Below are 25,313 nucleotides of genomic sequence, written 5' to 3'. Positions count from 1 at the left end.
ATTGCCCCCCCCCCTGCTATAATGCCCTTGGGCGCTGCAGGTACTTGTATAAATAAATAAAATAGAACCTGTCGTCCATACGTTTTTCCAAGTTCGGTTGGAGAAAGGTCAGGCGTGTGCGCGGCTTCCATGACAGAAACAATTCCGCGGGTGTCAGCCCCGTGGTTGCGGTTGGTGTGTTTCGGTACGTGAACAGAAATTGGTCAACCCGATGTTGCAAGGTTTTCTTGATCCCTGTTCTTCTCTCGTCGAGAACCTGTCGCAAAAGGTCCCGCTTAATGGTCTGTACGTACCGCTCTGCGCTTCCATTTGATGCGGGGTGGTACGGTGGCGTCCTGGTATGCCGCACCCCATTCCTGCGGAGAAAGTCTGCGAAATTCTTGGCACAGAACTGTGGACCATTGTCCGTAACTACTTCTTCTGGCAGGCCGTAGGACGCAAAGACACTCTGCAGCTTTTCAATGGTCTTCTCGGTAGAGGTGGATGGCATGACGAACACTTCTGTCCACTTGGAATGCACATCCACTAGGACTAGGAGCCACTGGTTATCGGTAAAAGCAAAGTCCAGATGGATTCTTTGCCATCTGCGAGTTGGCCAACCCCAAGTTATCAGTGGAATACGTGGCGGAGCATTTTGTGTTAACTGACACGTGTCACAGCTTTTCACAATCTGCTCAATGTCCTCCGTGAGCTGAGGCCACCACACAAAGCTACGGGCGAGCATTTTCATGCGCGTCATCCCGGGGTGTCCTTCGTGCAAAAGATGCAACACCTGTTTGCGCAACCCACGAGGTATAATCACTCGATTTTCCCATTTAACACACTGCTGATCTACAGATAGCTCATGTCGACGAATTAAATAAGGCATTAACTCATCATCTTTAACATGCGGCGGCCAACCACTCATAGTATAACACAGCACTTTCGACAATACTCTGTCAGTTCGAGTGCACTTCTGAATTTCAACAGCAGACAATGGCACTTCATCAACAACTGAAAAGAAATGTGCATAATCCGAGACATCATTGCGATTTGCAAGTGGTAACCTTGAAAGACCGTCAGCATTTCCAATCTCTCGACCTTTGCGGTAAACCCAACGATAATCGTACGCTGCAAGCAGTAAAGCCCAGCGCTGCATGCGGGCTGCTGTCATCACTGGTACGGGCTTAGCATGAGCGAGCAAGCCTACCAATGGCTGATGGTCGGAGTAAATCTCAAAGCGATGCCCGAACAGATATTTGTGGAACTTTTTCAGCCCAAAAACAACAGCCAAGGCTTCTTTTTCGATGTGAGCATACCCCTGCTCTGCTTTACTTAACTTTCTGGAAGCATAGGCAATTGGCCTTTCGTCGCTTCCAATCTTATGAAAAAGAATGGCTCGTACGCCGTAAGCCGAAGCGTCGCACACTAGTCCTATCGGCTTTTTCTGGTCGTAGTATGTCAGCACATTGCTTTGTGTCAACCAGCTCTTACTTTCTTGAAACGCTTGCTCAGCTTCCCGTGACCACTGAAATCCCTTTTCTTTTTTTTAGAGCATTATACAGAGGCTTAAGCTTAGCTGACATGTTCGGTACAAACTTCCCGTAGAAGTTAATCAAGCCCAGGTAAGCTCGCAACTGTGCCGCATCTTTTGGGCTTGGTGCCTCTTTTATCGCTTTCACCTTTTCATCTGATGGCCGAACGCCCTTGTCGTCCAGAATGTGGCCTAGGTAAGAGACAGATGTCTGAAAGAATTTACACTTTTCCTTTTGCAATCGCATGCCTCTTTCTAGAAAACGTGCCAACACCCTTTCCACTCGATGAAAACATTCGTCAAATGTTGAACCTGCGATAAGCACATCATCCAAGTAGCAGCTTACCCGCTCAAGCCCTTTTAACACATTATCCATGACAGACTGGAAAATAGCAGGTGCACTTGTGATGCCATAGGGCAAGCGCGTGTACTTGAAAAGCCCCAGGTGTGTATTGACAACCACCATTGATTGTGCCTCCGGATGCAGTTCCAGCTGTTGGTACGCTGTCGACAAATCAAGCACTGTGAAATACTTGCATCCTGACAACTTTGCAAACAAATCTTCCATCACGGGAAGTGGATAATGGTCAGTTCGCAGGCACGGATTCAATGTAACCTTGAAGTCCCCACACACTCTGACTTTGTTGTTCGCCTTAGGCACAACAACTAGGGGCGTCGCCCAGTCGCTTTTCTGTACAGGGACTAACACTCCCCTGTTCACAAGAGACTGCAGTTCAAGTGACACGGTTTCCCTCAAAGAAAATGGCACCTGTCGCGCTTTGCAAAATACGGGGTTGCTCCCCTCCTTCAAAACCAGCCTGACTGGACTACCTTTGATCAGCCCCAGAGTGGGCTCGAACACCTTTGCGTACTTCTCAAGTAGCGCCGCAACTTTGTCTAAACACACGCCATGCACACTTGACCAGTCTAGCTTAAGAGCCTCCAGCCAGTCACGCCCTAGCAACGCAATGTCGCTATTGTTGTCGGTTTTAACGACAATGAGCGGAAGTTGTTTGCACTGACCATTATGTTCGACTGGAACCGTCAACTTCCCTGTGACTGTTAGCGGCGACCCACCGTATGTCCTCAGCTTTAAGTGGCAAGGCTCTTTAGGTAGACTGGGCCACAATTTCTTGTATAGCGTTTCTGGCACAATGGAAACAGACGCACCCGTGTCTATTTGCATGTTAACATCCTTCTTGGCTACCTTGAGACAGATTTCATAATGCCCTGGGCGTTCTGCACAAGAATAGACATTGTACAACAACACTTGGTCACAATCCGCGTCCTCCACAGCTACCGAATTAGCCGCGTCTCTAGACTTGAACTTGCACATTTTCGCCAAGTGTCCGTAACGCTTGCATGCACGACAACGATACTTGCGAAATTTGCAGTTCGATGCTTCGTGCGCTGAGCCACACCGAAAACAGACCGGCGATTCAGACACTCGGTCCCTTGCTAGTCCTGCACCGGTTGAACGCTGCTGCTGGCGTTTCCCACCGCCTGGCTTATGACGTACGGCGTCGACTGTACCTTGCGTCCCGGTCGGTTGAAATTCCCGACTTTCCTTCCGCGCTAGCTCGATGCTTTTCGCAACGTCGCAGGCGTCCGAAAACGTCAACTTGCTTCTCTTCAGCAACTCTGCTTGCGTTGCGCTGTCGCAGAGGCCCACTACAAAACGGTCTGAAGAGCCTCATCGAGGAATTCCCCGAATTCGCATGAAGCTGCCAAACGCCTCAACTCCACTGAATATGCTGCTATGGACTCTCCCTGATGCTGGTACCGCCGATTAAACTTGAATCGTTCTGCGATGACCATGGGCTTTGGGGTGAAATGACTTCCCAGCACTTCTACGAGTTCCGCATAAGTCTTGTCCTCTGGCGTTTTAGGCTCTAGCAAAGTCTTCAGCGTCTTGTAAGCCCTCTTGCCTATTGCCGTAATAAACATCGAGACCTTGAGGTCGTCGCTCACCTGGAAGGCCTTCAGGAAGTGCTCGAACCTTTCCACGTAGGACCCAAAATCCTCGTCTCCGTCCTCGACCAACTGGTCGAAACTTGCAAGCGTTGCCATCCCTGTGCCTCGCCCAAACGCTCTCAACGAACGCCGGTGCTTCCACGCACGCCGCGATGAGTTTCACGCAGTACAGCAGGATCACGAACGCCGCGATGCGTTTTACGTAGTCCAGCGGGATCACGAACGCCGCGATGCGTTTTACGTGGTCCAGCGGGATCCCATCCTCGTCGCCAATTATGTTGTAGCCGCGGCGAGCGAAGTAGAGGCAGAGCGACTAAGCAACATGTTTATTCGGCATGCTGGGCCGTACAGATTAAGAGACCGGCCGCACGAGCGATCTGCGCGCTGACTTCTCACAAGTCTCACGCTCCTCCTCTCGGCATATGTACCAAAGCAGACATTCACGCAAAGAGTACAAGGCGAAAATACAATCAATAACTGACCTATATAAGTAAAATTTTGGTGATACGAATCCGGTTTATACGAATTTTGGGACGATACGAATTCGCGAAATTCTCCGGCCGGAATGCATTGTGTACAATGTGCAAAATTTCGGATGTTCTGGTGACTCTCCCGCGCCGCTACGAACTCGAACGCGCGAATTGCGACCGCAACCTTGAGCACTACGCGATCGCCAGCCGCGCTGTATGCACGCATCACGAGCAGTTTGCGGTGATGCGTGGTCCGCACGTCGTAGACTTCGCGACTGCTACAGTGGCGCGCTGTACGCTTCGCGAGCAGTCTGCGGCGCCGCTCGGCCGGCACGTCGCCATCTTTTGTTGTGCTAAGCCAATAAGTAACTCTGGTCGTGCTGTACGCACCGCGAGAAGTCCGCGGAGGCACGTGGCGCGCAGGATGCGGTCGTCGCAATTGCCTGTCGCACTGTGTGCGCCGCGAGTGTCGGGCTTTGACCGCGTGACCGTAATAACCCTTCTCGGACGTCAACAGCTCTGCGCAACTGTCTTTGCCATGATTCTGCAAACTTATTCTCTTTCATTTTGATGATACCAATGGTCGGGTGATAGGAATTCTTTCGCAACCCTGTGAGATCCATACAATCGAGGTTTTACTGTTACAAAATGTTTGAGCACTTAAAAACCACTTTTATTCATTGAAGTTGTAACAAAAAAATAATCACAGTTATATTAAAACATGGAGGAAGGAAACAACTTAGGAGAGGCCCTTGCCATCCCCAACGCATTGGAGAAAGTGTGGCGAAAGTGACGTCAAAATTTAGGGTTAACCAAGTCGGGCCATTAGCAACGGCGACGCTGTTGCTATGAAAACTCGTGCCACTAGCAACAGCGTTGCTAAGGGCCCTAGGTACGTTAGCGTCGCGGAGAAAAGGTAAAGGAAGAGGAGAGACGTTGAAGCGTCCGGTCGCGGCGCGGCCGCGCCGGCTTAAAAAAAAAAAATGGCGTAAGGGCCTCTCCTAAGTTCTTTCCTTCCTCCATGTATTAAAAGCAAATATTCACGGAGTGTAAAAAAAAAAAAAAACTAAACTCAAATCAAAATTTTGCTTTCCTGGCTTCCAGGACTGCGAAGCTGCTGATTACTTGATCAAAATCGGTCCTTTTACCAGCTCACTTTAAATCGATAATAATGCCAGATCTGATAGCCTAAATCAACCCATTGCAGATATGAAAGAGAGCATTTTGGCGGGCTAGTTAGTGCATAACAGAGGTGAAGAAAAACAGCGCGAAAACGAAGACGATACCACACAACACAGGCGAGACCACACAAATAGTTTTCTATTAGTTTCAGCTTGGAAAAACTTCTCTCACACGATGCCACAGACACACATACCGTGAGAAATAGCTACAGGCCTGATGACAGGTTGGCAAGGGAGTCTACGAAATCCCACTCCGTAGTGAATGTCAAGAAGTGCAATGCTGCCCAACGGTTGGCGACTTCGAGGGCGATTCCTGCTGCTTTGAGGTATCTCCTCATCAAGAATTTGATAAGGAGAGCAGTGTCAGACAGTCCGTCATAGAATTCGGTAAGTTTCGGAATAGAAACTTTGAGGAGCTCTTCCTGAGTTGAATAAAGAAGGTTTGCTTCAACAGGTCCAAACAGAGTTGCCACATCTCGAATCGATTTTGGATCTTGTGCAGAGCTCTGCATAAAATCTGTCAACACACTCCAGCATCGCCCTCTTATTTTCTTCCTGCAACAACAGTCCCGAATCCTCTTCCTTAATCTGACACGCCTGTCAACTGCAATTCCAAGTTCATTGCATTTTATGAGCGCCTGCTCAACAGCATTGTCCACTAGGCTACCACGTTCCTTTTCGAGAGAAAGCTTTAGGGCCTTCAACTTTGCTACTACTTTGACAAGGGATAGTCCTTTTGCCTGAAAATACAGTTGCGCAGCACTGACTTCGTAAAATGCTGAACACCACAGGTGCAAATAACACAGGTGCCCTCCTTCTTATTTTTATTTATTTATTTATTTATTTTGTTCTAGTCATCGCGCAGTGATCAGTCTTGCCATCCCCTGAGCAACAGGCATTCCGTGCCTTTCGGCGTTTTGAAAGTGTGAGGCGGATGTGTGACATGGGCCGAGGAGAGATAAAGGGGCAGGAGTTAAATGAGCAAGACAAAATATAAAAGACTCCTGGAGAGATGCTGCCAGCGGTACTAGCTTGGGAAGAAGAGTGAGGTGCACATAATCAAGAAGAGGCGATACGGCGGCGCAGCTGCCGACGGGTGTCGTCGATAGGTATCGGGTTAATTCTGGTCTTTCCAGGGTACACACACGTACAGAGGCCCGGTACAACGTTAAAATGGTGTGGAGTCTCTAGCATAAACTAAGGAATCTGTTTTGAAGCGCTCCTCACAACAGAATAATTCGTTCTACGAGGAGATCACACTTGTCATTCAGTGTCTCCACCAATGCGCGCCTTTTCCTGTCTTTATACAAAATCTATTTCGCCCCCCACCCCTTCCCCCATCTAACTGCTGCACCCCCCTCCCCCTCACCCTGAGCGTTGCACCCGGTGCGGACCGCACCCCTTGCACCCCCCTCGCGACGCCAATGGTGCTCAGAAATTTTCGACGGGTGATCTACGTCTCCAACCTTTGCGTTCTGGTATACAGATAAGGGGGCTTGGTGTTTGTTTTGAAACCCACGCATACTCACGCTAAGGCAAGATTTGTTAATAAAATCTAACTTGTTCCGTTTTGTAATGAGCTGTTCTGACGACACTTTCTATACACCGCAAAACGTGCTTATTTGAATTTGCCGCTTTGAGAAATGTGGCTCAACGAACATCCATTTACCGCTTTGTTAAGTCTGGAACTTCATTTGTATTAAACTGAGTTTATCAATGAAAATAATTACTCCGAAATTATTCTGAGGTTAGTTAACTTAATTGTGGCTACCGCTGTCGAAATAAACATGACTTTTCGATCACAGCTGACTCAAGCTGACAGCGAAATAGCAACACTCCTTCCCTTGCTCCTTCATCGAAGATTGCCGTCCGTCGTGCGGCCGTCGGCACGCACGGTTGTGGGATAGGCACTTCACTCTGATTTCTTAACGCGTGCTTATTGCCGTCGAGGCTTTTTCGACGTTAATGCCTGCAGGAACTTCACACTACCCTTATACCATCCAACAGCATGATCTGATGATCGGGCGCTTATGTATGCGCTTGGTTTCTGACCTAAGGCGCTCCCGCCGCGGAAAACTGATGTCGCCCGCTGTGGTTTCGCTCTAACGACTCGGCCTGCAACAACATCAGGTAGGAAGTTTCGGACGTCATTACGTTCGCCTTGCGCGTTGGATGAGGTGGGGTGGGCCTTAATGCGTGCAGCCAGGTTGAGTCAAGGGCAGAGCACATTTGAATAGGTACTGTCCGTTTCGTGGATGAAACTGCATGTGTGCACGAGCAAGGCACGCGTGCAATGCGTGCAATGTTTCTGGTGGCGCGCTCTCGCGATATTTCGAACATTATAGTCGAGTCTCCGGCGGGTGGCCCGTTTTCTTCGGCAGTTGTCACCTTCCTAATGCATTTCCGAGGTTCCTTCTTCTGTTGTCGACGGAACTGTGAGCTATCGGTCTACCGTGAGAAGCGAGAGTCGCCCTTGCCTGTGTTCTATTCTACCCTTGAGTGATATGCTGAGGAAGTGTTTTAGTTACTTGCGAGTGACGAGTCTAAGTACGGAGGACTAGGGAAAAAAAAAGCAAAGTTTCGGTTGGCTAGGGCACCGAGAGGTGGAGACCATGCTTCCAAGCTCTGTACCGTATTATCTAGAAGACACTGCCTCGAGCTGCGCGCAGATGTGTACGTGATATTGTCACCCGCCGTTGCTTTCGCGACAACTCTAGCGTCGGTAAAGAGTCACCGCAGGGCACTCACAGACGGGCGCTTCTTGTACCGTAGGTGCATTTTGCTACTAATAATAGCTTGCTCGAAAGCATACTCAAAGTTCCAGCGGCACGCCCCTTGTTCTTGTTATATAACTGCTGCGGATGCAATTAATCTCTTATGACATGTCTGTGCCGTCTCTGAATTGGCTTGTTAACTGCTGCTGGCTGGAAAAACATACCTCTTCTGTTGTAGGTGTTGGAAAAGAAAAATACCTGTGTGTATGAGTGCAGTTACATAACTTGTACTTAGTTTTGTGCGTATTAGCATGCCACGAGAAGAGACTGTCTTGCATGCCTTCAGAGATCTACTTCATGTGTTTTTGAGGGGTCAAGCCTTTGCTAGTGGCGTTGCCAATTTTTAGTGCATTGTTTCCTTGCAGTCGCAGGTGTACACAGTGGGGTTCGTTTTTGCTCCTCCTTGATATGCTTGCTTAATAAGGTGCAGTCTGAACAGAGCTAGCTGCTTGCTGGAACACTGTAAATGATGTGTGGTCATAACTTAGATGCAGATCCAGTACTGTAAGAGCCAGTGACATTTCCAGATGTGGTAATTCGTCCCCATCATTTTGGCCAGCAAGGAATGTTTCCAGGTTTTGTTGACTACTTTTACTTTATTCAGTCATCTACCACCTTTTGCTAACTTAACACAAATGCTCGAGGACCTTGCTTGGACCAACTGTACCGGCCTGGAGTGGAGTATCGACTGCAATGTCCTACACCATACTTCCCAATTTGTTTGCAGTTGCTCTAACTTGGTCTCGGACCCAGCAGCCAAAGTTCCATGAGGCTAATGTCTGTTCAAGCTGCCCACTTGAACATTTGTGCGAAGTTTATTGGTGGTGTCTCACCAACATGAAACAGTCACACACTTTATGCCTGCACGAGCATTTAGTGGTTTTCTGATAACACTTGTTCTGTAACATGTAATCATCAATTTTTGAAAAAAAAAAGGTTTTTATGCCACGCTTGAGAATATTGCCTTGTGTTGCGATTTTCAGCATTAGTCAAACTAGGGATTAGTGAACTCACATTTTGGCGCAGCTCGCAGACCTGTTTTATGTTTTTATCTGCTGATAACTGTGCGTTTTCAGGGAAACATCTAAATGCATGCGTAAACTCCAGGTTACTTGTTCTTAGAACACATCTTCAGCCATGTATTTTGTTCTTTTGTTCAGCGACTCATGCTACTTGCATTAAGAGTGAAGATGTTTGGTATATGGTTTGCTTATAGGGTTTAGCAGCCCAAAGCCACATGAGGTATCGGGGATGCCGTTTTGGAGCACTGGAGATTAATTTTTAACCACCTGGCATTCTTAAGTGCACTGACATCTCACGGTACATGAGTGCCTTGTGTTTTTTTCGCCTTTGCCAAAACGTGTCTGCCACAACCAGGATTGCACCCGCATTCTCTGGCTTGCCAGTTGTTCACTGTACTCACTGAGCTGCATAAGCCAGCTGAAAATGAAAAGGCATGAAGCATCAGTACATGTCTACACTTTTATACCTTTTGAAAACATCTTAACTTTTGTCTGCTTTTATTGGTTGCAGCCATTGTCTCTCGTGTTGGTGTATCATACTGTTACTTGAGGGGATTGGTGCCTGCAAACAAACTTGGTTCACTGTAGCAGGTAGTCTGCTAGGCTTCAGCGATGTAGTGCAGGGGTCGTCAAATGTTTGTACTTTGTCGTGCGTGCTGGGTCACTTGATGGCCATTGTTGGGATTCAATAATGCGCTTTGGACCTCCCGGGGCACTTTGTCAACGTGTCGGTATACCATTTGCTCCAGAGCAAGGTAAATTTTTTTTTTTTTATGTAATGCATGATTTGTGTGCCAGTACTACTTCCAGAATTGTTTTCTTTTTTTATGGCATTTCACCATGGTATGCTTTCGTGGCAGTGCTTTCAAATGTATGGTGCCCAAAGCCTTATTATCTGGCTCTCTAGACCTAAAGGTTGTGGTTTCTAATGTGCGAAAAACATCTTGCCTTCCTCCTTTATTTTTTTTTTTACTCTGATGACCTAGGATCGCAAACAGTTCTTCCGTTGTGTCATTCCTGCTTATGTCAGTAGCTAGTTTTTCCTAAGAAGGACCTGCAAACAGAGCTCTCCCTAGTGTGAATGATGTCACGTTCACCTGCCTTTGGTTCTAGATTGGTTTTGCATGTGACCAAGACTCCCTTGCAACCTTTCTTCTCCCGATCTGAGATGCCTTGCTATGCTGCATGCTTTTCCCATCAGACCAGAAACATGCAATGATGCCATTGGCTCGAAGAGGTCCACCCGTTTATGGCAGGAAAAGGAAGATGAAACAAAAGAAAATTCTTAAGCACCTCTCTTTGCTGGTCCTTCTGACCCGTTATTGCTTCCTTGCTTGAATTTACACGTGTACACTTTCGCATAATTTGACAACTAGTGACATTTTTTTGTGGAGCATTGAATCCCCATTCCTTTCTTTTCTTTTCGGGTATTGTTTTCTGGGAAACAAAGTTAACCAATGTGGCCCGCTCTGCGAAATGACTTTAGAACCCTGTTCCACGGGGTCATCTGTTTCACATTCATGCTGATGTACAGCGTGACTGGTTTACTACTATACGTGTGAGTAATTTAGGTTCTGCTTGGATTTATTTGGTGTTTGTGGGTTTAACTGTCCAATGAAGAACGCCACAGTAGTGGGCTCTGGAAATTTAATCCACCTGGACTTCTGACATATAAACATCGGCTCCTTGCTTTCTGCCTCCATCGAAAAGCGGCTGCCACGATGGGGATTCAACCCACGCCTTAGGTTCAGCAGTCGAGCGCTACAACCGCTGAGCCACCGCAGCAGGTGTTTTTCAGTTTTACACGCTGCAACTTTCACTTTGGGCTATATATCATGGCCAGCTGGCTTATGACAAACCATGAAGTAGCCCCACCAAGCAGCCATTCAGCCCCTCCTCCAACCACCTGCGATTTGGTTTTTGGGTGATTTACTTCTACTTACTTCACAACCTGTGCCTCATTGATGATATGATGCCATTGTATGATTCTATGAAATGGCTGAATTGACAGCCTTGAGCTCTGGTGTCAGCATCTTACGAGCTGTGTGAGAAATGAAATATATTGTAACTCTTGGCACAAACTGTAGTTGCGCCTTGCTTATGCCTTTTCTGTGTAATTTTGTTCTTTCACATTTATCCACTAGCAGCACTGGCATGTTATTGCAAAACTGGACTGCACTTGGGGTTGCAAACAACTGTGAAGTTCCTGACTTGACCAAGCCATTGTTCCTTTCATTATCTTCAAATCGCACGCTCAACGTTCAATTCAGTGCCTTTACTGGGTCGTTAATTGGTAGGTGAAGTTTGGGGCTTGGAAGAACCATAGCACAGAGGTTGAGCATTGCAATCCTCTTAATTAGCACAGTATTGAAGTCATATAAAAGTGCAGGAGAATTGAGCTGTTCAGTAGATTCTGACTGGAAATGCTACTACAAATACCATTACAATCATATATAATTAGGAGAAACTGCACTGATTGGAATGTTTAATGCATGCATTGAAGGGTGGTGTAGGAGAGCAGTGATGGTGTTTTCTAATTAGACCAGTGCTCTCGTGATTTCGTAGGCATGGAGGAAGTGGAAGAATGCGTTCCTGTACCAGAGCTGGGGCTGGACGCATTCTACGCGGAGCAGGATGACGAGGGGCAGCCGCTGGAGCGATGGCTCAACGATGACGAAGGGCCGCTGGTCTTCTACCGTGTCAACTCGCAGGTGGGATTGAGTTCGACCATATCGGTGTTCCAGGACACTGACCCAAACTGAAGACTATTCCTTTGTCATACTATTCTGGCCATGAGCTAATTGGATACAAGGAGCTTTCTGCACAACTGTGGTGCTCAATAACCAGTGCAACTTCACTAGCTGTAAGAGTGGTTGTCAAGAAGCTGCATTAGGTATTTGAGATTTGAAATTGTGTCAGCAATTGGTCGAAAGTAGGGCTCATTTTCAACGGCATGATTTATTACTGAAAATCTCTGCTTTGTCTCTTTTCTTTTTTTTTTTTTTTTTTTTTTCAGACTCACAAATACGCTTGCATCTGTTGAACTGTAGTCCTGGTGGGTCCATGGCTTATCTAAACAATTGAAATCATAGGTAAAAAAACTGGCAGGAATATTCCCGTGTTCACTCTAATCTCTTTTTCATATGCTCTGGCCAACAGTTCTGTCACAATTCAAGAGGATAGGGTGCACTTAAAGCCTCTTGTTATGAGTGCTGTATGTGATGCTGCATTTGCTAGGGAAAATTATTTCCACACAAATCACGTGTAATCTGCACCAGTTACTTCTGAGTATTTTCTCCTTTTGCTTACTTCCATTGGCCATATTTATTTCTCTTCCCTTTAATTTGCATAGAGTCTGAGACAGCTATGCATGTACTATGTTCATGCAGTGTTACTGCCGCAACATACTACTACCACACACAGCGATCATGTACTGCAAGCTTGTTAGGCTTTATAGAATGATCACTTTCAATCCACAAAAATTAAACACTGGATTGAAGTTGGATAAATCGGCATGCAAAGAAACTGTCTTTTGCTTGATACTGTAGTGTAGTCATAAAATTTTATTAAAAAAAAAAAAAAGAGAGAGGAAGTATTTCCCACCTCAATTCACGATTAGAGGAAGGCTTATCTCAAGAAAGATGGCCACACAGAGGGCAAAGAATACATGCGACTCATTTCATGATTTTGTTTACTTGAGAGCAGTGTGATGACTGTGCTTGGCTTGCACGTGCCTATCTCTGGGTGGAAGGTGCACTCCCATCGGTCTTCCCCCCTCCTAAGCCTTGCCTTAAGGTACAGCTTTGCTCGTTCTCTGTGCGTGCAGGACATCATCTACAAGGCAAAAAAGAAACGGCCTAAGATGGTGGGCCGCTACCTGATGGGGGATGTGTTAGGCGAAGGCTCGTACGGCAAGGTCAAGGAGGTACTCGACTCGGAGACGCTCTGCCGGCGAGCTGTCAAGATCCTCAAACGCCGCAAGCTGCGCAAAATCCCCAATGGCGAGCAGAACGTGCAAAGGTGGGCCATAGCCCCTGTTGCCTGTTCATGTGTAGTGTGTTCGTGGAGTGTCAGGCCAAGTGTGGTTTGCCAGTGTGCTTTTCTTGTCTCCAGTGGTTGTGACACTTTCAGGCAGGCAGTCATCCTGGGTCAGTAGTCGGCCGTTACCGGTCAACCTGTTATCAGCAGTGACGGTTTTTGTGATGTCAGCACCACTTTCATATCATGGGGGTGCCAGTGGTCGTCTAGCAGGCATGTTGACTGAACTAGATTGAATAGGGCACAGTGTTACGAACATTTAAAGGATTGCCGGTCAACTATTTAGATTTGCTTGATATTTCTATATGTCACTGTCTGACCAATAGGTGGAATAAATGAATTTGCAGTCAGTTTCAGCCCGAAAAATGTTTTGACGTTTTGATGTAGAAGATATAAAATCCGGCAGTTTTGTACGCTGTCGTTTTGTTAATCAATAAATTGAATTATCATATAATCAGAGTATATTTAGAATGAGGCATTGAAAATTTTCAAGTGAGAACTATTTGTGGGTTGTGCTATTTTTGTCTCTTTCAATAGCTCAGTATTTTGTCAAATTTACCAGCCTTCTCCCAAGAAATGTTTCTTTTTTTGTATGCTTTGAGGTTTTGTTTTTAAGGAGGTAAAGGGCCGAAAGTTGCGTACCAGCTAGAACTTGGAATTTTTCAAAAACATTTGCTATTAGATACGCACAGACTTGTGTAACCCAAAGTTTCTTTTAAGAATTTTTCTTTGGATATAGTATTTATCTTAGACAATTGTTCTTAAATTTTATCTCAATCCTTGATATAGCCAGTAAAATTTGATCAGGAGATAAAATATCCTAACAAAGCTAATACTGTATAAAAGTGTGTTAATAGGCTTTAGTTTTTGAGTTCTTGGGTGAAGAAAATTTAGTGAAAACCCACAGCATGCACCTATTTTTCCCACCCTATTGAAAGAGCTATGATTGCATTTCCGATCCGACATTTTGTTTTTTGTTACATTTATTTTAGTAACTCGCTGAAAATTCTAGGAACTACATTACGCTCTGCTGTCGTGCATCCAAATGCATTGAGCACTGTTTCTCATGAGTTGCTATGCAAGCTTGGCTTAATGTGCGACTGGAAGATATGTGTGCACCAGGAAATGCTGGGGGCCATGACTGAAAGAAACAGTTTGTGGAAACCATGAAATGGGTGCACCAGGGCCATGTTCATTTCATAAGGTACGGTTGTGATAGTGCAATTTAGCAAGATTATACTAATTTTCAGTTAAAACCGAATTTAGGAGTCAGTTCACTGTAATTTGCATTGTTTTGTTTGTTTAATTTTGCCTGAAAAAATCAACCTCTAGTTGCAACAGAACTGTGATGCTTACACCTTTCCGCCCACAGAAGGTTCCTCTGTAGTGTGGGAAACGTGGCCTGTAAAACTTTTGGAAAATTAGGATGGTTGTCCAGTTTGCAGCTTGAAAGGACATTCCACAGAGTCGTGTGAATGCTTCAGAATCGTACATGTTCAGCAGTCTCTATGACAATCTTCTCAAGCTGAACTGGAAGTTGTGTATCTCAGTAGCAGAATATATTGCAAGCAGGCCTTGCTTGGCAGTGTTTCTATCATCCCATGACAAGCTGGTTTGGTTTGGGTTTTGATGTCCCAAAGCAACTCGGGCTATGAGAGGCGCTGTAGTGGAGGTCTCCAGAAATTTCGACCACCTGGGATTCTTTAACCTGCACTGGCATTGCTCACCGCACGGCGCGTTACTTTTCACCTCCATCAAAAAGTGGCTGCTGCGGTTGGGATTTGATCCCGTGCCCTTGGGTGCAGCAGTGGGGTGCCCTAACCACTGCACCACCACCGCGACAGGGGCCATGAATAGCAGTGAACATGCCTCACTTGCTTGTCTAGCCTCTAAGATGTTGCTCCCTCCCACCTTCCTTGCTTTGCACTCCACAACTGTTTCGCGATCAAGAGTTTCTTGGCTACACGTGTAGTCTGGTGCTGAAACTTGTGTTTGCCGTGCTGTGACCACTTGTGCAGGGAGATCCAGCTGCTGCGCCAGCTGAGCCACCGCAACGTGATCCAGCTGGTGGAGGTGCTGCAGAGTGAGCAGAAGCAGAAGATGTACATGGTGATGGAGTACTGCGTGGCTGTGCTCCAGGAGCTACTCGACAGCGCCCGTGACCGCCGGCTGCCCCTGTGGCAGGCACACGGGTGGGTGCACCCCACTTCCCCACTCGCCTCGCCTGACACATCAGGAGCACAGATTTGAAAATTAGGCTGTGCTTCAATCGGTGGTGTCTGACAGCCTTTAAGACTTGTAGTATCTGGTCTACCTGCATGTACCTTGCCAGCTCCGGTGTTTTTCTGGATGTGTGTGTGCTCCATGACCACGTGTCATGCAGCTATCTGTACTACTTTGGAAGCCTGGTCAGTTTTTCATCTACTTTTCTCAGTTTCTTGAATATAGAATATTGCTGGGCCTGGACACTTGGACAGCAGCTTGTGGACGGCTTAATCTTTTTTTTTTTATTTGCGATAGCATGCCTTTGGTGTTTACAAATTAAGGTACAAACCAGGTTCCCCAAGGAATTCTAGCAAGGGCCGTCATGCACTGCATTCATAGGACATGGCTAAAGATGGCCACTTCTTGGAAGCATTTCCAGAAAAATTGTAAAGATATTATTGTGTTAGGTTTGGAACTGAGAAAAAGCACACTTTACACAGAGTTTGAGTTTGCCATTTTGCCGGGCTGGGAGATTGGGGATGAAAATTGCACAGTAATACGTGACAACACAACAAAGCAGCTGTGTAGTGCCATTGCATCATCGCTGTTTCTGTGCTGTTTTCACCCCCAAGTTTACCTCTGTGGACTTAGTGTTGTTTTCAAGGAGGTACCCGCACAATTGCACTTTTAGATTTCTATTGTGGCATCAGTTTGTGGGCAGTTGCAGTTTTGCTACTCGGCTCATGAAAAATCTGTGGTACACGGTAGCACTGGGGGCAGCTTAGAAGTTGCATTAATGTTGATGCTGCATGCACCGCGTGTATGCAGCTACTTCTGCCAGCTGCTGGACGGTTTGGAGTACCTGCACAGCCAGGGTATTGTCCACAAAGACATCAAGCCTGGCAACCTGCTGCTCACGAACTGCGAGACCCTTAAGATCTCAGACTTGGGTGTGGCTGAGGTGAGGTATTGCCTTCTGTCTTCTTTTTTCTTTTTTTCTGCAGCATTAGATGTTAGCGGGACATCGGGCGTAAGCTTACTGCCCCAAGCCCCACTTTGTGAGGAACTGCACAAGAATGCTAAATTGGGCGAGTTGGTGCATTCGCATTTTAGGAAACGTAGCGCAAAGAAGACAAGTTCCCTTCTTTTTTGTCCTTGTCTTTGCGCTACGTTTCCTAAAACGCCCACTTTGCGACTTGCGCATCAGGCAAATCTGAAGTGCAAGGCATCACAGGTGTGGCTAGTAATTCCCTCTGTTGCACATTCGGTGCAGCTAAGCCAGCCACTGTGCGGATCTGACTACATTGTGGCCAGCTTCTCTACAGCACTAGGCACTAACATACAGTGACCACTTACTTTGTGACCCTGAGTATCTACATCAGTGCATCAGCGGAAATTTCTGATGTGGTGTTTCAGTTAGAGTGGCACTCTGTGATATGTTTCCTTCTGCCGTCCCACCTTTGTTGACCGAACCACTCTCATTTTGTGTTCATGCAGGCACTGGATCGTTTTGCCGTAGACGACACCTGTCACACCAGTCAGGGTTCTCCAGCCTTTCAGCCTCCAGAAATAGCCAATGGCCTGGAATCGTTCTCAGGCTTCAAGGTGGACGTCTGGTCATCAGGCGTCACCCTGTACGTGCGCGGTTCATCACTTATGACATGCATGGCATATTTTTGAATTTCCCACTTTGCTCGATCATGTACGTGGGTCTAGTTCTGAAAGTATTCGTGCCGGCATAGCAAAGTGCAGTCTTGAAGGAACAATAAAATGTGATGCTGTGCTATCTGAGGGGAGGATTAGATTTCATGAATACTACCTACTTGTATTGTGTTCCTGTGTTGCTGAAGAGAATTGTAAATTATGTCCCTATTTTATACCCCCACAAAATATTGCTAAAATTGCTGCTTTCCTTTCAATTTAATGGCACCATTCGTCAAGTAGTTAAGATGAAGCTGCGAATATTCTGGGCATTATACAAGTGAAAATATAAGTACTCTACTTAACAGTCCCGCAAGACCTCTATGACGCTTATCACCAGATGACGCTACTGTACTTTTGGCTGTGAAGCCCAGTATGTTCTCTTGCTTATAAAGCAGCCTAACCATAGCATAAGTCATAATTGGCTATGAAAGACGGTGTAGGGATTGCACCTTATTTATTTCAATATACGATCAACCCCCAGGTGGCATTTTTACTAAAGTAACCGGGCAGAGTGGCCAGCTTTGTACATGTGAATTATGTAACACTTCTCATTTTCATATCTCAGCAGCACTAATGGTGATCGTTTGCTACTTCCTCTCCTTTTAGTAAATAGTGTTGCACATGAAAGTGATCGGCTGATAGTGGCTGGTGAAAAGTTCATTTTGCCATGCTTGGTAAAGAGCACTAAAGTCCCCTGCCCTACCGGTGAATGAAAAGCAATGTCAAATTTTTAAAGAATGCTGTCGGCATTCCGCCCTGCACATTCCCTCAGCGTTCAGCTTTCCAATAATTCTAGCAACTACATTTAAGGCACACAGTCTAGGCTCTGTTTTGAACCTATCTGAACTCCTGAGCACTTAGACCATTTTTCAAGCAAATTGTGTATTCCACTGGGATCCGGTCAAGCGGCTGAAAAATTCTGCCCGCACTGCTTTCAAAGAGTAAGGCGCAGAGCATTGGAAAGGAAGCTATCAGACTGTGATGTGCTTGTAATTTACGCAGCTTTAAAAGTAAATATTGTAAGACACTTATTCGGCTCTGAAATGTTCAGCGCCTGATGCTGAAGAAAAAGGACGACAACCATGTTGTTCTACCGCTGCCGTCATATCATGAACTTGATAAAAGAAAAGGCTGAACCAGGTAGTGAAAAGGAGGAGAGTAAATTAAGGGTCTAAAGCAAGCATTCATTCCTACAAACACCGGCACCTCTTTGCACAGCTTGCAAGAGCCCAAAGCACTGCACTGAGCTGCACTGCGCAATGCACCGCCGGCCCCAGAAATAGGAGGCATGCAATGGTGGCGGGATCTTATGATCAAATATGGCGACACTCGTTCTCCCATGCTGTAAAGCATCTGTATATTCAAGCTTGGTATACATAGGTTCGACTGTTTAGAACACTCCTCAAAGGCCCCAGGTTTGAGGTGCTACAGAAGGAATAGCATTTACTTGAGTAGTTTTCTTTTTTTTTTTTTTTATGGCATTTTGACCTTTATCTCTCTTTATTGAACAGCTTTGCCAAACACTACTCCCCCCTTTCCCCTTATTCCCTTCCCCTTCTCATCTTCTTGTCGGACTTCGCCTGTCTTTGGGCCATCTTAATTGGTACAAACACGCAAAGCCTGGCTAGGAGTGCACTGAATCCTTCACTGTCAGTACGATTGATGCCGAGAGTTGTGGTGAACTACAATGGGCATATAGTAGAAAGAGACTCAACACATTTTGATAGGGGCACAATCTAACTTTACTTCACTTTTTTTTTATAACCAGCTCTGTGTTCCTTATAACTGGTAGGCACTCTGCCTTGTGCAGTGAGTCATTTCCACAAACATTTATGCAACTTGGGAGAAAAACTGGGTATGTATTGCCATCGATAAAATGAGCAGATTCTTTTTGCAGGTACACGTGTGACAGCGGCGCGGTGATTTAGAAGAACATCGATTAGAACCACACTAGTGGTCCAAATTAGTCAGAGTTAAAGATTAGCGAGGTTTTACTGTAGTCGCTTTCAGTGTTTGATGGGTGCTAACAGGCAGTAAAAATGATCTGAGACCTCTTCGCAGCCTGCAGGGCTCTTTCTGGTAGCATAACACGGCTGTTCAAAGGAGTCATTTGTTCTACCACGTGCGTGTCTTCTTATACATGGTGCAGCTTCAACATCACGACGGGCAAGTACCCGTTCGAGGGGGACAACATTTACCGATTGTTTGAGAGCATTGGCCGTGGTCACTTCGAACTGCCAGAGGACGTGGAGCCGACGCTGGGCAACCTGCTGTGCGGCATGCTGCACAAGGACCCCCAGTCGCGGCTCAGCCTGCAGCTGGTGCGCCGCCATGACTGGGTGCGGCGCAAGCCCCCGCGGCTGCTTGAGTATGTGGCCATCCCAGAGCGGAGCAACGGTAACCCGCTACGCTCCATGACAGTGATCCCGTACCTGCCACTGCTGCACGACAGGCCGCCAGGCGCCACCCAGGATGGTGGCCATGCTGAGGACGAGGACGACGACGACTCACAGGAGTACTACACCGAGCACGACCTCCAGGGTGAGTTGTCTGCTTGTGCGTCTCTATCTCTGCCCGAATTGGCTCGATGCAAAGCTGCAGCTGCCGTTTTGTGTTATCCAATGCCCTACCTGACTACAAGTGCGCGTGCAGGCAACTGCTGCAACTGGTTTTGAGTGTGTAGACTACCGCTCTTACCCTGCTGTGGCGTCTTAGTGGTTGAAGTGCTTGACTGCTAATCTGGGGGACTGAGGTATGATCTGAGCCATGGCAGCTGTGTTTCAATGGGGGGGAAACACAAGGCACCTATGCACTCTTTGATGTCTGTGCATGCTAAAGAATCCCAAATGGCTGTGTTTATCCAGAGCCAGTCACTGTGGCGTTCCTCGTCGCCGGAGTTGCTTTGAGGTGCTAAACCCTAGAAACTAAATAACTGCACCCTTTATCCCAGCACTTTTTTGCAGCGTTATGGAAGCCGCAGACCTGTTCTACCAGTCAGGAGAGCGCACAGATCTCAAAGGACTTCCCGTGTACCTCATCAACCACTTGTCATTCATGGCATTTGCAGGAATGCCACAAGCAGAACCACTGAGGAATCATGCCACAGAGGTCGGATGCTTGACAGCAGGGGTAGTCGTATATGGTTGTACGAAAGTATCAATATGGTGTGGAAATGGGAATGTTGTGGTCGTGTTTGTTGTGAAACAGTGTTTTAATGCTGGTATGCTTCTATGTCCTGCATCCACTTCCTCAGATCTATGCCTCTCAATCTGCAAAATCTGCGGAATGATTTTGGGGAACTGGACATGTGGTCCAGCTGGCTAGGTACTACTTAAGAAACTGCTGCCAGTTCGGCAGGTGCAATAGGTGATGGTGGATGCCATTTTTTGGAAACCAGACCACTACCCTTCTGTACCCAAGGATGCGGGATCTGGCCGCGGCCGCCGCTTTTTAGTGGAGGCGATAAGCAAGGCGTCCATGTGCTGTGCGATGTCAGTGCGCATTAAAAACTCCAGGTGGTTGAAATTTTCGGAGCCCTCCACTACAACGTCTCTCATAGCCTGAGTCACTTTGGGACGATAAACCACATACATTAAACTAAACTAGACCACTACCCTTTTGCGGTCCTTTATGGTGCTCCAAGAATTCACTGGTCCTTTTGATTGAACGGTGCAAAATTTTGCTCTGATGATATGTGAACACTAACCTGAATACACTTGTGATTTTTTTTATGTTTAGAGAGTTATTTCAATCGAGGATACATTCATCAACGCCTTATGCGCAGATGGATTGTACAGCAAAGCAGACATTGTACATGATAGTTAAGCAACCACTTGTTGGGCGAATTGGTTCATGCTCATGGGGAAGAATAGTGCAAAGAGAACGTGAAGATGGACAAGCACTGCCTTATGCTAACAGCATATATTCTAGTCTGTTTTCATTTTCCCTTTGCACTGTTTTTAGTCATGTACGTGATAGAGCTCAGTAGTTAGAAAATTGACTAAAATTACCTAACCAACTTCTTATTTTTGATTTGGGGAGGGGGTGGGTGGTGGTATTTTGACGTAGACATGCTTAATGTGATTTCGCTGATAATGCTACGCATGGTGACACCATTTTTTATATATATGACACAAGAAAGTGGAATCAACCAGCTCTCAAATACGTATCCTCTGGTGATGTTCTTTGCTTCGTCTCCTTCAAATCATCTTCCTCACGAGGGACCACCAGTTACTGTTACAATCAAGAGGGGATGCTTGCATTGAAGCAGCATAGCCACCACAGACTGCATGACTGCTGCAGGCGTTGGGAAATCAACGCCCAGACATTCTTGCACGGCCTCCGCTCTCTTCAAAGGAGCAAAGCCTCGTGTACGTCTTAACCGGGCTTACACCGTCCGGCATCGGGAAAAGTTCAAAGGGCATTTTAGACCACTAAAGTGCGATGAGGCGTAAGCCATTATAGTGCGGTGGATCATAGCCCTTCATTACGGCATCTCTATCTCCCTCTCTTCTTTCACTTCCACCTTCCTCCTTTTCTTTACAGTATGGTACATGTGTCCATGGAGAATTGTGGCAGATACTGCGCCTTTTCTATTTTGTAAATCAATTTGAAATGCCGCTGATGCCTGCTGTACTAGCGCCTCCTAGACATCTGGGTCTGCTTCTGTTTGCTGTGTGGTGCGGCGTTCGAGGAAGCGCCAAATGAAAGGCGCCGCACGGACGCGTGGATTGGACGCCTGGCAGGATCAGCTTCGTATATGCATGAATCGCCTAGTGACGTCATGAGCAGTCGTGACGGTACATGGCGCATCCCTTGTCGAACACAACCAGCATTCCATTGAACGCATCAAAGTTCACCGGTGTTCTATAATTTATTTACAGGAAATTAAAGGCACAGTATCTGTCACTTGCAGAATTCTGCTATCGTCGCGATAGACAAGGGGAATTATGAACGTTTCACAATCCTGGGCGTTGCGCAGTTGGTAAAGCGCTTGGCTAGGGATCCAAGGAATGGAGGTTTGATTCCCGGTGGAGACGAGGTTGATTTATTTATTTTTAACTGTCTCCCTCGAAATTGTGACACCCTCTGCTGACAATGATGAGGCACTAAAGGCTTTCACCTCAATGTATCTTGTGCGCTAATGTGGGCGAACATTTACTCGTAACTATGCTGGTGAGTCAGATGACTGCGAAAAAGCATATGTTGTTGCTAGCCAGCATTATTGTTGATACAGCAAAAAGTGCCTGTTTGTGTCAACATGTGTTTTTTCTTTGTTCCCAAGTGCATGACCTGCCATGGTGTTTGGTGATTCACGTGATAACAGGGTAGGGTCAGCAGCTAAACAGTCAGGCATGAATAAGCTGGGAGGATTTGCTTAGCCCCCTATTGCAAACACTCATTCTTCGACATTTGATATTTTTAACCAGACTGCTTATTTTGCCATGCATGTTAATGCCTTCATTTTTGCTGTGTAATCTGGTCCCTTAATTTTAAAAATAAGAAGTTGATCACTTAAGTTCAATCGACTACCTAATTGCTGAGCTTTGTAACATTATGTCCACCTTGCTGTACAGTCTGCCTGTACACGCCACATTGATATATTGTCATGTCCTAGCAAAAGGACTGGGTGATGACAGTGACCACAGGTCAGCAGGGCAGCAGCAGGAACCAGCTCGATGGCGGGGATCCCCACAACACCGAAGGGATCGCCCGCATGAGCTTCTTCTTTCTTTACCGAACGCTCGCACTTTGTCTTCTTCAGCTACACTGCCTCCCTTCGAAAAGAAGCATCATCTCGATGCTAAGCACAAAATGAATTAACCGCCGCGCAGAAGTATACACGGTCTCGAAACGTTTGCTAGTAGAAGGAAAGATTCTCTGTGATCACTGGTAATACAGCTTAAGCCGCACTACGTGCGCAATGTCAGAACGCAAGGAACGCCATTCCTTGAGTCCTGACAGTTGCGTTACACAGGGCAGCATCTTGTAATTAAGTTCACCGACACGACGACCAACTGTGTACGGCCCAAAATACCGCTTTATGAGTTTTTCTGAAAGCCCTCGACGGCGAAGCGGTGTCCACACCCACACCTTGTCTCCAGGCCGGAAAAAGACGTCGGTCTCCGGAGATTGTAGTGACGAGCATCGGTACGCTATTGCTAACATATGTGGAGTCTGGCCAGTTGCCGAACTTCCTCCGCACGTTCGCACACTAGCCGAGCATCATCAGCTACTTCATCTGGCGGTGCCTGAGGCAGCATAGCGTCAAGCATGGTGGTGACTTGCTTTCCATGCACTAGCTGAAAAGGGGACATAATAACGGGTGGTCTCCTGGACTGCGGTATTATAAGTGAACATGACATAGGAGTTACCAACATTCTAGTGGAAATTAAGAAGAAGAAATGGGCATGGGCAGGACATGTAGCGCGAAGAGAGGATAACCGATGGTCGCTTAGGGTAACAAACTGGATTCCAAGGGAAGGAAAGCATAGCAGGGGGCAGCAGAAAGTTAGGTGGGCGAATGAGATTAAGAGGTTCGTAGGGGTCAAGTGGATGCAGCTAGCGCAGAACCGGGTTAATTGGAGAAATATGGGAGAGGCCTTCGCCCTGCAGTGGGTATGGTCAGGCTGATGATGATGATGACATAGGGCAGTACTTCGTCCCAGTTCCGATGGTTGACGTCCACATACATGGCCATCATATCGGCTATACTTCTGTTGAGCCTCTCCGTTAGTCCATCAGTTTGCGGATGATATGCTGTAGCACTGCTGAGGCACTGTGCCGGAGGACAATGCTCTGGATGAAAAATTTGGCTGCCTCAGCAGCCGTCCCCGACAGAAGTGTGCGGGACTTCGCGTAGTGCGTTAGATAGTCTGTCGCTATGATAATGTACTTGTTACCGGATTGCGACATCGCAAATGGGCCTAAAAAATCCATTCCAATGGTATGATACGGAGCACCCGGCTCAATTGGCTGGAGAAGACCCGCCGGTCGAGTAGGAGGTGTTTTTCGCCTTTGACACTCGCGACATGTTCTTGTATATTGTGCACGTTGTGAGTTTCGGACAGTAATATTTTTCTCGAATATGCGAAAGCATTCGGCGGTATCCTAGATGACCAGCGGTAGGATCGTCGTGGCATGCTTCAGTGACCTCGCTGCGCAGGTTTTCTGGCACGGCAAGAAGCCACGATCTCTGGCTGCTGTCGAAATTCTTCTTGTTCAAGACACCATTCCTGACCTTAAATGCAGGGAGAATTTTCCTCCTGACAGTGGTTCCACGTGCTAGAGACAAGCAGTCAGCATCATGATGTCTTCTTCCGGATTTATGTACGATCGTGACTTTGCACTCCTGTAGCCAAAGGCTCCACCTTGCAAGCCGGCCCGCAGGATCCTTAAGATTGGCTAGCCAGCACAGTGAATGGTGTTCGGTGACCACACGAAACGGGCGGCCGTACAGATTGGGCCGAAACTTGCTTATGGCCCAGATGACAGCGAGGCGCTCTTTTTCTGTTGTCCAGTAATTGCCTTCTGCCTTGGAAAGAGTTCGGCTTGCGTACGCAATAACCCACTCAGCTCCATCCTGGAATTGTACGAGCACTGCCCCTAGTCCTTTGTTGTTGGGGTCCATGTGCAGTTCAGTGTCGGCATTTTGATTGAAATGGCCTAATATAGGTGGTGATAAAAGGGCCTGCTTTATTTGCCTGAATGCTAACTCTTGTTCTTCGTTCCACACGAAGTCGATGCTGTCTTTCGTAAGGCGGATAAGTGGCGCTGCAATCTGGGCGAAGTTCCGAATGAAACGTCTGAAGTAAGCGCAGAGACCAAGAAAGCTTCTGACAGTTTTCTTGTCTAACGGTGGTGGGAAGGATGCCACAGCCGCTGTTTTCTCGAGATCTGGTTTTACGCCTCTGTGACTGACTATATGCCCAAGAAACTTCAGCTCACCATACGCGAATCGACATTTCGAAGGCTTGAGCGTGAGTCAGGTGTTTCATATAGCATGAAGAACAGCTTCGAGGCGCACAAGATGGTCAGCGAAGATGCTTGAAAAGATAATGTCATCCAGGCAAACTAGACGCATCTGCCACTTCAGTCCGGCGAGCACAGTGCCCATGACGCGTTGAAATGTCGCGTGCGCTGTACATAAGCCAAACAGCATCTGCCAGTATCCACTTTTCAAATTGATAGACGAAAAGTAGCGGGCGTGACGAAGCTGATCGAGGGTGTCGTCGATTCGTGACAGTGGATATACATCCTTCTTTGTCACGTTGTTGAGTCGCCTCTAAGCCACACAGAACAGAAGCTTCCCGTCCTTTTTTTACCAGCACAACAGGTGCGGCCCACGGACTGTTTGAAGGCTGGATAATATCGTCATGTAGCATTTCCCGCACTTGTTCCTGTATTGCTTCTCTTTCCTTCAGGGAAACTCG

The 25,313-nt window shown here is 46.9% G+C and overlaps 1 protein-coding gene and 1 pseudogene across 5 annotated transcripts in view; one reads left to right on the top strand and one right to left on the bottom strand.

Annotated features, from left to right (window-relative positions):
• Positions 1-1,214: 1,214 nt before the first annotated feature.
• On the bottom strand, positions 1,215-3,583 carry LOC146209337 (uncharacterized; annotated as a pseudogene).
• Positions 3,584-6,961: 3,378 nt separating this feature from the next.
• The window catches only part of Lkb1 (Lkb1/serine/threonine kinase 11), a 59,659-nt gene continuing 41,307 nt past the window's right edge, over positions 6,962-25,313 (top strand). For 2 of the 5 annotated variants that reach the window (XM_084599692.1, XM_084599691.1), the window contains exons 1-7: positions 6,962-7,268; positions 11,500-11,645; positions 12,761-12,954; positions 14,991-15,164; positions 16,006-16,138; positions 16,675-16,811; positions 19,031-19,422. In XM_084599692.1, coding sequence (XP_084455818.1) covers positions 11,502-11,645; positions 12,761-12,954; positions 14,991-15,164; positions 16,006-16,138; positions 16,675-16,811; positions 19,031-19,422 — 1,174 coding nt within the window. In that variant the 5' untranslated portion in view covers positions 6,962-7,268; positions 11,500-11,501. Of the gene's footprint in view, positions 7,269-11,499; positions 11,646-12,760; positions 12,955-14,990; positions 15,165-16,005; positions 16,139-16,674; positions 16,812-19,030; positions 19,423-19,844; positions 20,181-25,313 lie in introns of those variants that run through there. The other 3 variants (XM_084599693.1, XM_084599695.1, XM_084599694.1) reach the window with 3 other exon arrangements.

This window comes from Amblyomma maculatum, chromosome 1 (assembly GCF_055883805.1).
Source record: "Amblyomma maculatum isolate TAMU_Amacu chromosome 1, ASM5588380v1, whole genome shotgun sequence".
NCBI classification, from domain to species: domain Eukaryota; kingdom Metazoa; phylum Arthropoda; class Arachnida; order Ixodida; family Ixodidae; genus Amblyomma; species Amblyomma maculatum.
The sequence above is the reverse complement of the archived record's forward strand: the minus strand, read 5'-3'. Positions and strand labels throughout refer to the sequence as shown.